Source organism: Motacilla alba, chromosome 9 (genome assembly GCF_015832195.1).
Source record: "Motacilla alba alba isolate MOTALB_02 chromosome 9, Motacilla_alba_V1.0_pri, whole genome shotgun sequence".
Classification (NCBI taxonomy): Eukaryota; Metazoa; Chordata; class Aves; order Passeriformes; family Motacillidae; genus Motacilla; species Motacilla alba.
The window spans coordinates 10722329-10733404 of record NC_052024.1 but is presented as its reverse complement, the minus strand read 5'-3'; the positions used below and the strand labels follow the sequence as shown (position 1 = coordinate 10733404).

Sequence of the window (11076 nt, the reverse complement as noted above, 5' to 3'; positions counted from 1 at the left end):
AAATTAGAAGGCAGGCATACTGTTATGGATAAATTTTGTGTGCACTTCAAATGTTAAGCTGCAAGCAAACAGAAGAGTCACCGCACCCACTTACAGGAATCTCAACAGGAACAGATGAATCCACACCAGAAGAACTCGGATCTTCAACTGGTAAAAAGCTGCACTACTACAAATGATGTACCTTATTCTCTCCATGTCTCTGTTGTCTTCATTATCTCTACCCAAACAAGTCTGGCCTCGCCCCATGATTTATTTTTTCAAGGTACACATTTATCAATGTCAAAGTTATTAAGATACTTACTCACTACCATATTTGGCACTAGATGATCTCTTCTTCTGGTATTTTTCATGTGATTCATTCAGCTTTTCTACTATATCTATTATCTGCTGAAGTGTATGAAAAGTGGCTACAGAATCTTCAATGGTGAAGTTGGAATAATCATCTTGTTCTTTCCGAGGACCTTGATAGACTGCTATACTTCCACAAGCCTCTGCACAAACAACCACAATCATTCCATTTAGAATTTCAACAATTAAAAAACCAAATCTAACACTCCCATGCAAATGGTAACTCCAGCATTCTGAAATGTAAAGTCTGGCTTATACATAAAATGGATTAAGATAAAAGCAGGAGGCAGTATCGATTACATGTATTTACAAGTCTATAGCTTATTTTCTGCTAGCTGTGCTCAGCATCTTGAGCATCCAGCTCTCTCCTCTTCACATTAAGACAAGTTCAGTGCTTTCTTACAGCAAAACCATGTCTAATATAATTCATCACATAGTAAGGAGAGGGACAACAAAGGCAGAAAAGCACCACCAACAGTTGCAGTTTAAACTATAAAAAAATATTATACATATGGAAATTCAATTAGAACAATGCCTGATATCTGTTGTAAAGAAATGCCTGAAGAACATCAGACACCAGGGCACTTAGAAGATAAAAATTCCATCTCTTTCTCTACTTTCTGTTATTTTCAGGCGAATCATTAAATTCAGTTAATTGTTCAAAATTATATTCTTGGCCTAGCGAATTAGAACTGACTATCAGTGTAATTCTTCTTAATTATCATTTGAGTACCTTCCAACTTCTGTAATTTAGACCTGTTGATAGTGAAAAGTGTGTAAATCCTTTCCGTCTCTCTGTCTCCATCAATCTCAATTTGAGTATCAGCAGGAACATCTCTAAAAGGTGAACAAAGACAGGTAATCAATTTCAGTAATTCTTGAAAGCAAGTAAAAACAGATGCTTTTTCATTATACATAGCCTTGTAATGTTTACCACTCATAGACAGTTTCACAAAATTTAGTATGTAGTTTATATAACCGACCCAGTTAAGGATAAATTTATTTTTAAAAGAAATCACAGCATGTCTGTTTTCAGAAATCAGCAGCTTCTAAAAAGACTTTAAAGCATTTTAAGGTGTTATTGATTTTTCTGACATACCTACAAAACCCAAATGATTTGTCAGAATCTACATGCAGGATTATTTAGCTGACTTAGGGCACTCCTTTAAAATATGTGAAGTTCAAATAAAAAGTGTTGTATAATACAAGACAAAGTCATTAAGGAGAGAAGACTTCCAGGCTGAACTTTTAGCAGCAACTATTTTAATTATTTCATAGAGATGATCTAAGTGTGTCATATTTCTGCATTCAACAGGGCATCTGAATTAAATCTATTATTCTGCATGAAGAGATCTCAGAAGCAGGGTATTTGTGCTTTTCATGCTGAGCAGGTTACCTCCACAGGGTGGCACACAAATCCAGCACTTTGTGCCTGATCACTGTGGCAGGATTTGTGGCACCACTGGCTGAGTGAGCTAGGGGAAGCCTCTCTCCCCTGGGTGCAAGCCGCAGGGTGACTCCACGCTCCCTGGGCGCTGCCGTTCCCGCGGGCAGGCACTTACGCGGTGCAGCGAGCGCAGCCCTCGGTGCTCTCCGTGGTGGCCTTGCAGCACAGCCAGCTCCCGTTGAGGAAAGCAGAGGGGTGGTAAAAGCTCAGCCTCTTCTGGTTGCACCTCGTTACCCGGCAAAGAGCCTCTATCCACTCACTGGCTTCCACACAGTTATTGGCTTGGATATAGAGTGGCTTTTCTCCATGAAGTACTTGAAACATCTGTAGAAGAAAAGTATTATTCTGCTGAGTAAAAAAAATCCAGTTACTGAGCAACTTCAAATATGTAAAAATAGATTTCAGTGCTCAGGCAATTCTACAAACTCTAATTAAGGGAGAACAGCAGACTTTTCATCTTTTTCAACAGAGAAGAAAAGCCCCACCAGAACAGCTCCCTGCGTTCTCATCTTAGAAAGAACCCTTATAAATTAGAACAGGATGCATCTTCCATCCTCTTCTTTAAGTGTGACCCTAGATTTCCAGAAGCATGACCTTCATGCTTCAGCAACAGAAGATTCCCACAAGTCTCTCCTTGAGCCATCGCTGGCCTTAGTGACAGCTGTTCTTTTATCGCTGTCTCAGATGTTTAGATTGATGTAAGAACAGAAATAACTGATGTGTTCCAGGAATGAGGCTGTGAGCACAGACAACTGCCTCCGCTGATGAAGGGATTATAGGAAGTTCTCATCAAAAGGAATAAATACAAGTCTGGTAACAATACATTTCTAGTAGTACATAATATAATTTCAAGTGCTTTGTGATTAGGTCACGTAGTTTTAACTTCCATTCCTGAAATTTGGCATGGGGAGCAAAGTCAAAATCAGTCAGAAAACTCGGTGCAGATAGCCAAATTTCCAGGTTAATTTCCATGTTCAGAATACTTGGAGATACTGCATACAGCTTGTTATTCCTGATCCATAAAAGACTTTTTGCTGAAGTGTTTAGTAAGGGGGTTTCATTACCTCTGTAAGCTAATTACAATCTTTTATTTAAAGTACATATCAAGAATTACATATAAACTATCTTTTGACCCACATTTTTCTTGTTGAAGGAGCTCTCATCAAGTTTCTCCACTGCAAGGATGTTTTTGATTGGAATAGTGAAAATTGGTTCTTTATCTGAAAAAAATTGTAAACAGAGGAGTGAAGCAATCTTTAAGAACTGTTTTATAATCTCAGGGCACTAACATTGCAGTTCATGCTCTAAAAATATGCATTTTTTGTTATTGAAAAAATAGGCATGAATCAGACAGAAGCCTCTATTAATCAAGGCAAAAGTAACTAAAATAAATCGTAGGTATTTTAGGAGAAGAAAAAAAATTATTCAATTTTAAAAGCACAAAAAAGCTACAAACACTTAGACAATAATGAAAAATAAAATTACTTGTAAAATAAACATTATTTACCTTGCTGTTTGTGGTATGTGAATTCTCTACTGGTTAGACAGAACCATCGCTTCTTGAAATTCTTTTTGCCAATCCGAGTCCTTCCCTGAGCTCTTTTGTACATTTCTCTGTAAAGAAAGAATCAAATGAAATGCAACCATTAATCTTCAAAGCCACTTATTGAGATAAGACATTATTGCTCATCATGTAAAAATCTACTTCATTGTACATTAAAAAAAACCTACTGCTTGTTCACAACAGATCTTCAAAATTACCTCCCAGTATGGTGATGGTGTGCAGGGTTTCAAAACCAGGAAAGGAGTTTGAAAACCACACAGTCCATACAGGTGCTTGCTGCAGTAAATTTGGAGGGGATACATAACTTGTTCAGATCAAGAATTCCAAATTTTCACAAAAGGGAATAAGGTGTATCTAAATAAAAGATTCTCTCTTTCCTGCCACTTTCTCCATGTAATTGGCCTTGGCCTTATCTGGATCAGAAACTGAGTATCAATAAAATGACACTGGACATGGCTCAACAGGAAGGGCACACAAACTGCATTAAGTACACTTTTAGTGTACTCACTCCTAGCTCTTTCTTTTGTTTTGAAACCCAGCCATCAATTTATTACTATAACCAAGTGTTGATCTACTACAATTTCCTCCTTCATTTCTATTCAGTATCTCAGTAAGAGACATGTTTCTTCCTTGTTTGAAATTTGGATGCCTGTTTGATATTTTCTTCTTATAAACCTGCTTCTCAAGTAAATGACAATATTCTCAAGTAAATTAAAATATTTTTTCCCCATGAATGTTGTTCAAATCATCACCTATTCTCGATCAACATCAAGCAAAAGACAGATCATTTTTTAGGAAGAATGACTTTCACCTCCATCTATATAACAGTATTCTATCACTAAATGTTAAATATTTCAATTACAGGGTAGTTTTCTACCCAACTTTAAAGGCAGAACATTTAGCTGGCCAGGCTTATACAGGAGGTAGAATAATTCTAAGTTAATAAGATTGTTTTCAAATACACTTTCACAATCCTCCAAAACCACCAGAGAGCACACACTGAACTGTGACAGTAATGCAGACAGTCTTCAATAGGTTTTCAGCTGCTTTTAATTATTTTTCAAAGTATTTAGAAGATGAGTTATGAAAGTTTGCAGCTCTTCAACTAATTCTAAATACTAAGAATTATCTAAATTATAAATACAGTAATTTCTACAGTATATCAGACATTTTAATAAGCATTAATCTGAATCTGGCATTAGTGAAAAAAGACTGAAGTCAATTTTGTTACGGACAAAATAAATTCAAGATGTATTCACCCTTCTTTTAGATGTACTGGCTCGCTCACACCACTGGGCTCTTTACTCTCAGTAGAGGAAACATCATCCAGGAACTTAAAGAAAAAAAAAAACCCAACACAGGGAGTATAAATATACAATATTCAAAAACACAAACCCTAAAAGCTATTTTGAAAATATCAATGTACAGTTTCTTCTTGAAGAGAATAGTTATTTTTATGCAATAGATGAAAACATATGGGAGGGCCTTGGAACAGTGTAACAAGGGATGCCCAGAGGTCACACGAGCTTTCTTTAATGAGTTCTTGAACAGCAGACTCAATCACAATCTCTTTCAAAAAACGTACACTTTACTTTTTAAACTAAGTTAGCTTAGTTCACAATGTGTAACTCTTGGGTATGGTTTTGCTATGTTGTTTTTTGGTTTGGGGCTTTTTTTATGTCTGAAACAGACCACAACTTTTCTTTAGTAGAAAACTGAACACTAACACAACCATTTAATAATGAAGACTGATCAGCTACACCAACAATAAAATAAAATACAGTTGAAAGGTACCTTTTTGACAGATTCAGTAAATTTTTCTTCTTGAAATGTTTTGAAAAACTCACACATAAATGTCTCCTTGAAACTTGACTGAAAGGAAAAGTATATTGACATAAATAAACTTTCATATGAACTTTCAATAAACAGAATGTTTGAAATGAGAAAGAATTTTAATAGCCTTACAAGTTTGCTTTTGGTCAAACTTCCCCAGCTCCCCAAAGTCTGGATGGCTTTTGATATAAGAGTTAATGTTCTAGAAGTCTGTGCATCCTAAAACAATGAAACAAAATTCAGAAGTCATATGTTTTCACAGTTCCGGGTAGAACTGATTAAAAAATTAAAATGTCAAGAAAGATATTGTATTACACAATGTAGTAAATCTGGTACATCTTCATTCATTTTCTTTGCCTCCAAAGGAAAAAAAAGCATATGAAATATTATCTAGTATATTCGCTACTGCGTAGTGTTTAATATTTTATTCACTACCACTAGAATTTAATATTAGTACTGGAGAAATATTTTTACCTATAAAACACTGGAAACCCTCAAATCCTGTAATCATTACTGCACATCTAACAAAGCTCTGAACAATAAACATTATGAACTACTGCAGGACAAATGGTCCAAGTTTTCATAATAAAAAGTGAAATTTAAAACTTTGTCTTTAATGCTGTTACTTGATTTGTTTGCTACCTCACCGATTGCATTTTAATGCAGAATTATAAATACAGCCTCCAAAAGTGGCCTTGCTGTTCCCTTTTAGATGTTTAACCCTCAAGTGTTAAAATCCTGTAATTTTTTTATCAAAAAACTGGATAATACCAAAGCAATGAATTTGAGTAAGTGTATCTTTTTCTTTTGAAGGCACACCACACCTAAGTAAATAAAATAAGGTAATAATGATAACCTCCAGAGAAGCAGATTTCATACATTTTATGTATTTAATGTAAAAAATAATACAGGTTTTTAAATCTTGATATTCCTGTTTTTGAAATTGTTTTATACTGTGTATCTACTTGACAAACAAAAATAGAAAATTTATCAACCCGCTGCGACTAGTGCAGTCCAGGACAAATAACACTGACCAACTACTGGATAATGCTACAACCTCTGCTTAAGACCCACGAGGCAATAAATGTCTGGATGCTTAATTTCCTTGGTGGAAAGAACCAAGGCAGTTTAGGCCTACACCTGAAAGGACCCTCAGTCATGTCGCTGTTTCACCCCAGAAGCACAGTCCCCAAAAAAACACAGCATCTTTAATACTGAAAGCTCTTCCACATCATTTGAGAACACCCCATAAGGACTGAAATATCTGATGCTTGTTTCCTTTGGAAACTGAACCTAGAGACATTTAGCCATCTTATTTCCCAGTTACTGAAGGTAACTTATGCCTTCCCAACAGCTCTGACAGTATGAATAAAACAGAACAAAGCTTCACAAGACTTACTGGATGGTGAGGTCGTAAATGAAAAGTATGAGGTGAGACTACGGCTACAGCAAAGAAACGAAGAAACACAAAGCTGCTCACTGCAGAATACTGTACATGAGGGTCATCTGCAGAGAAAAACCATGAAATGTAACATGCACTGAACTTAACAGGAAATCATGAAGACAGTTAACATAAAAACCATTAAGAAGATAACATCAGAGGAGACATTCATATTTTAAAATAGAATAGAAAAATCAATGAAGTGCATGAAATGAGAAAGGTGGTCATGGTAAGAAATGTTCTCCTTATAGTGGAGTGTTTGCTGCTAATTTATCTGAAAAGAAGTTCTATTCCCAGCTCCACTGGGAGAAACAATGAGATGATTGCAAGCATTTACATACACATTTGATTAGGTCTGCCTGGATGCTGCACCCAGAGACAAAACACTGCAGCAACTGCCTCTAAACTCTGGGGCTATTGCATTTATTCACCTGGAAAGCTACTCGCTGATAATTCAAAGACATTAATGCTGCATGACAAATACAGTCAACACATAGGAACAAACATAATGGCAATTCTGAGTTGCATCAAAAACCCATGCTGTTATATAATTTTGATGATGTAAATGAGAATTTCTCATTAAATATTTTGGGTATATTTACTTTTATACTGGGAAATAACAGTAAAGTCACATTCTTACTCTAATGACCACCTCAATCTGATCTGGTAAGTCAGCTTTTCTGAAAGGACTGTTTAAACTAGAGCAATTTATGGCTCAGTTTCAGTGATAAACATGAATCAGTGAAATGGTCCACATTATGAGGAGCATACTCTTCACCTGTAGCTTATTACAGGACATTTCAGATTTTAATTGACTGAAGTGTGAGTACTTCAGACCCACTACATTACTCCTATATTAAAAGCATTCTGAAATAATAAAGCTATTCTAATACTGGTCATATTTACAAACCAAATAATTTTTATTATCCACCCTCCTCAAAACTACCCATAACTAGTTTAGCTATAGCAGTACTGAAGCTAACTTCACAGAAGTTATGAATGTGCTGGCCATCGTTAACAGAGTGACAGTTCATGTAAAGATGCAAATGCTAAATTGATTTTCAAGTTCACATCTTGCTTCTTTAGAAGCAATAAACAGAACAGCTCTTAAAATTTAAGTATCTTTCAAATAAATCACTTCCTGTACTGCTTGTGCTTTTCTACTATTATCTTGTACTCTTCTGATGACTTTTCATTTGCTGCTGTCTTGCAGTTTCTGACTTGCTATATTTTTGTATCAGAAAACAAAAAAACGTCTCTTGACTTGACCACAAAGTTTCACACTTACAGCCTGACAGAAAAACAAATGCCTGTCAAAATTCAGGGTACAGCTTGGAACAAGACAAGAATTTCAACAATCCCTATAAGGTAACTGCAGAAGTTTTCAGTCTGAACACCACTTTCAGAAGTTCTTAGAGAACACTTACTTGGAAATCTCTTGGCAGCCAGATGCCTCAAAGAATAAAAAACATCACACATTAGTGTAGGACAACTTATACTCGACCGCACTATTTCACGGAACACTTTGTCCACGTAATATCGGAGATTTTCCTGCAATTATGAAAGAAAATATTTTTAAGACCATGAACATTCATATATCTCCTTTTTTTTTTTCCCCTGGGCACAAACATAACACTGTCTGACTATTCAATGCTGAATTCTAGTACAGTGCATATTTTAAAGGCCTCATAATGTTTATATGGCACTACTACTGTTAAAAGGTAGTTTAATGATATTTACCTAAAGTATATAAGCAGTGTGTAGCAATATAAACTACCTATCAATACCTGTTTTTTTCATTTGACAACAAGGAAGGAACATTTCCCATGTATATCAAGTGAACGTTAACTTTATTGCAGCAACTGTTGCCTTAAACATCAGCATACTGTGGCAACAGGGAAGCAGCCAGCAAAACTTCAATGAAAAATGCTAGAGCAGTTCTAATGAGGTACATCATAATCCAGATGCTGAGTACAGGACATCAGGAATCAAAACACCCAAAAAAACTGATAAGAATGACTGTCATCTTTAGCTTCTCCTCTCTGTCCCATTTTCCACTGGACTTTTTCATTGCTGTCTTCATAAAGAGGAGTAAGAAAATACAGCTTTTTCTTTGTTTACTCTGAAAACAGAGTTATATTGCTACTAAGCGCTACTCTTTTTCCATTACAAAGACCTGCTTTTAAAAATGCTTCTTTCAGATTTTGAGACCAGTTGGTAAACTCACCATATTAATTTCCACGTTATCCCCCTCTCTTAATTTGATGGGATCTATTTCACAGGGTTTAGGAGACTCACATATCTGAAAGAAACAAACAAAACTATAGGAGTTCAATTTTTCAGAGAAAGTATGGAAATGCACCCATTAAAAACCAGATTCTTATATTTAGGAATAAAATTCTAAATAGGTCCTAACCATCTTTAACAACATGCAATGACCATCCTCACTTTTGTTTGTGCCTTTTCAAATGTATTGATTACATAAAGCATCACATGGGCAAATTCTGCAATGTGTTGGAGGCTGCAACAACTTTCATCAACTGTTTATTTTGAAGCATCCGGAACATAACAAAACACAGCTCCTCCCACTAAACTTAAGCAATTATTGCTCAATTAATTTTTCCTCTAAGATTCTCCTACCTGAGTGATTCCTACCACAGAGCTGAATGTCTATCCAACAGAGAAGGATACCACAGGGGGCTGAACTTCCCCAATGAAGTTTCAGCAGGGTAACATACCTCATCAATAACAGGTTTCAAAGTAACCTTTAGGTAGTGCTTCCCCACTATTTTCATCATTTCATCCACACACCGAGTTGCTAATGAGTTGCCTCTGAAGATTGTGTTTGCTTCTCTGCACAAAAAGAAATTATTTTATTTGAACAGGGAAACAACAAGTTCAGTTACAAAATTCAATTTATACTCTATCTTGCTACTAAATATTTTTTAAAAATATTTCTAATATATTTTAATCAGGAATCCCAGAACACTTTAACCAAGCTTCCAATGGGCACACAGTAACAAAAAGAGTGCAAACAAGAATATCATAACAGCAATTACCAAACCCAGGAACATAAATAAAACCATAAGAAAAAGCCTAAGAAATTTTATACAATTAAAGTTATAGTGCAGTGTGGAACATGAGAAATAACGACTGGAGAAAATTCCAAAATAATGAAAATTGTACCTCAGCAATATACAATTTCTCCTGCAGTAGTCATGGTGAAAAAAATCTGGAGTTACAGCACACTGCTACACTATACCAATAAACCCAGACACTTAAACCAAAAGATAATTTAATCCAAGGTTATATTTTTATTCATTATAGCTGTTGAAGAAAACTGACAGCCAGCTGTGCAAAGTGTATCTTTCTAATCTGAGAGATTTAGTTTAAGCTGCCTTTGTTACAGTTCAATTACAATGGAATGTGTGTACTAAAATGCAGTTTAGAAAATTATTTTCTGTGAGTCACCTCTTTCTACACAGTTAAGCTGTCTCGCATGATTTAAATCAAGACTAAGTGCTTTGAAGTGAACTGTCCTGTGGTGACAAAATCCCTGCCACACCTCCACTGGACATGACCTGGCAGTGCAGTGGTTGCTATTCACATCTGCCTTATTTCTCTCCTAACCAAAGAGCTGCTAATTCATAGACATTATGCTGCTGCTTGGAAAAACTCCCGTGCTTCCTACCTGCAAGGCATGCAGGCCACATTCTTAATTACATAGCATCTTTGCAGAAAAAAAGTAGCCTTCATTTAAGCCACATGTTAAAGGAAACAGGATAACATTTTTAGCAATTTAAAGATATTCCATCTAAGTTTATACATTTCAATACAATGTGCAGTAAAATTTGAAGAGTGGTCAAATAAAGATATTTAAAAAAAAAACTATGTACTCTAAGACAAAGTTTTACCAAACTGCCCAGCACCTGAAACTCTGACTCCCAGCTTCAAAATTATTTTAAAGAATGTTTTTAAAAATTAGCATTAAAACATGAATATATTTAGTCAGTTTTACTTGAGAGAAAGAAACCAAAGGGCTTACTTATCAGTGTTGTATCATGAAGCCCTGTGAAACCCTAAGATTAATTTTAGAAAGCATGACATCAATAAACATGAAGTACATACTGGGTGTCCCTCAGATCTAGTTCAGCCACTGCTGCAACAAAGGGAACCAGCTTATGGTGGTGCAGCAGCAGCCGTACCAGAGGCAGCACAGCATCACACTTGTCTCGACACACTTCACTCAGAATGTAGGCAGCAGATGCAGAAATAGGCTGTGAGAAAGCAGAACACAAAATCTGAGTAAAGTAGTTAAATGTTCTTTGTGTATTTGAAAAAGTACAGATCAAATCTAATGACATAGTTTGTTAACAGAAAGTGTCAATATGGCAGTTAAAAGCTTTCATTCCAGAGATACTTACTTGAAAATGAATATTATCT

At 35.6% G+C, this 11076-nt stretch overlaps 1 protein-coding gene across 3 annotated transcripts in view; it reads right to left on the bottom strand.

The window, feature by feature from the left end:
• Nucleotides 1-209: 209 nt before the first annotated feature.
• The window catches only part of RASA2 (RAS p21 protein activator 2), a 42930-nt gene continuing 32063 nt past the window's right edge, over nucleotides 210-11076 (bottom strand). For 2 of the 3 annotated variants that reach the window (XM_038145817.1, XM_038145818.1), the window contains exons 11-23: nucleotides 10762-10910; nucleotides 9372-9486; nucleotides 8861-8935; nucleotides 8061-8184; nucleotides 6592-6698; nucleotides 5325-5411; nucleotides 5154-5231; nucleotides 4619-4692; nucleotides 3303-3409; nucleotides 2933-3015; nucleotides 1911-2119; nucleotides 1082-1185; nucleotides 210-491 (exon numbers count right to left, since the gene is read on the bottom strand). In XM_038145817.1, the coding sequence (XP_038001745.1) occupies nucleotides 298-491; nucleotides 1082-1185; nucleotides 1911-2119; nucleotides 2933-3015; nucleotides 3303-3409; nucleotides 4619-4692; nucleotides 5154-5231; nucleotides 5325-5411; nucleotides 6592-6698; nucleotides 8061-8184; nucleotides 8861-8935; nucleotides 9372-9486; nucleotides 10762-10910 (1506 nt within the window). In that variant the 3' untranslated portion in view covers nucleotides 210-297. The remainder of the gene's footprint in view (nucleotides 492-1081; nucleotides 1186-1910; nucleotides 2120-2932; nucleotides 3016-3302; nucleotides 3410-4618; nucleotides 4693-5153; nucleotides 5232-5324; nucleotides 5412-6591; nucleotides 6699-8060; nucleotides 8185-8860; nucleotides 8936-9371; nucleotides 9487-10761; nucleotides 10911-11076) is intronic. The other variant, XM_038145819.1, reaches the window with a different exon arrangement.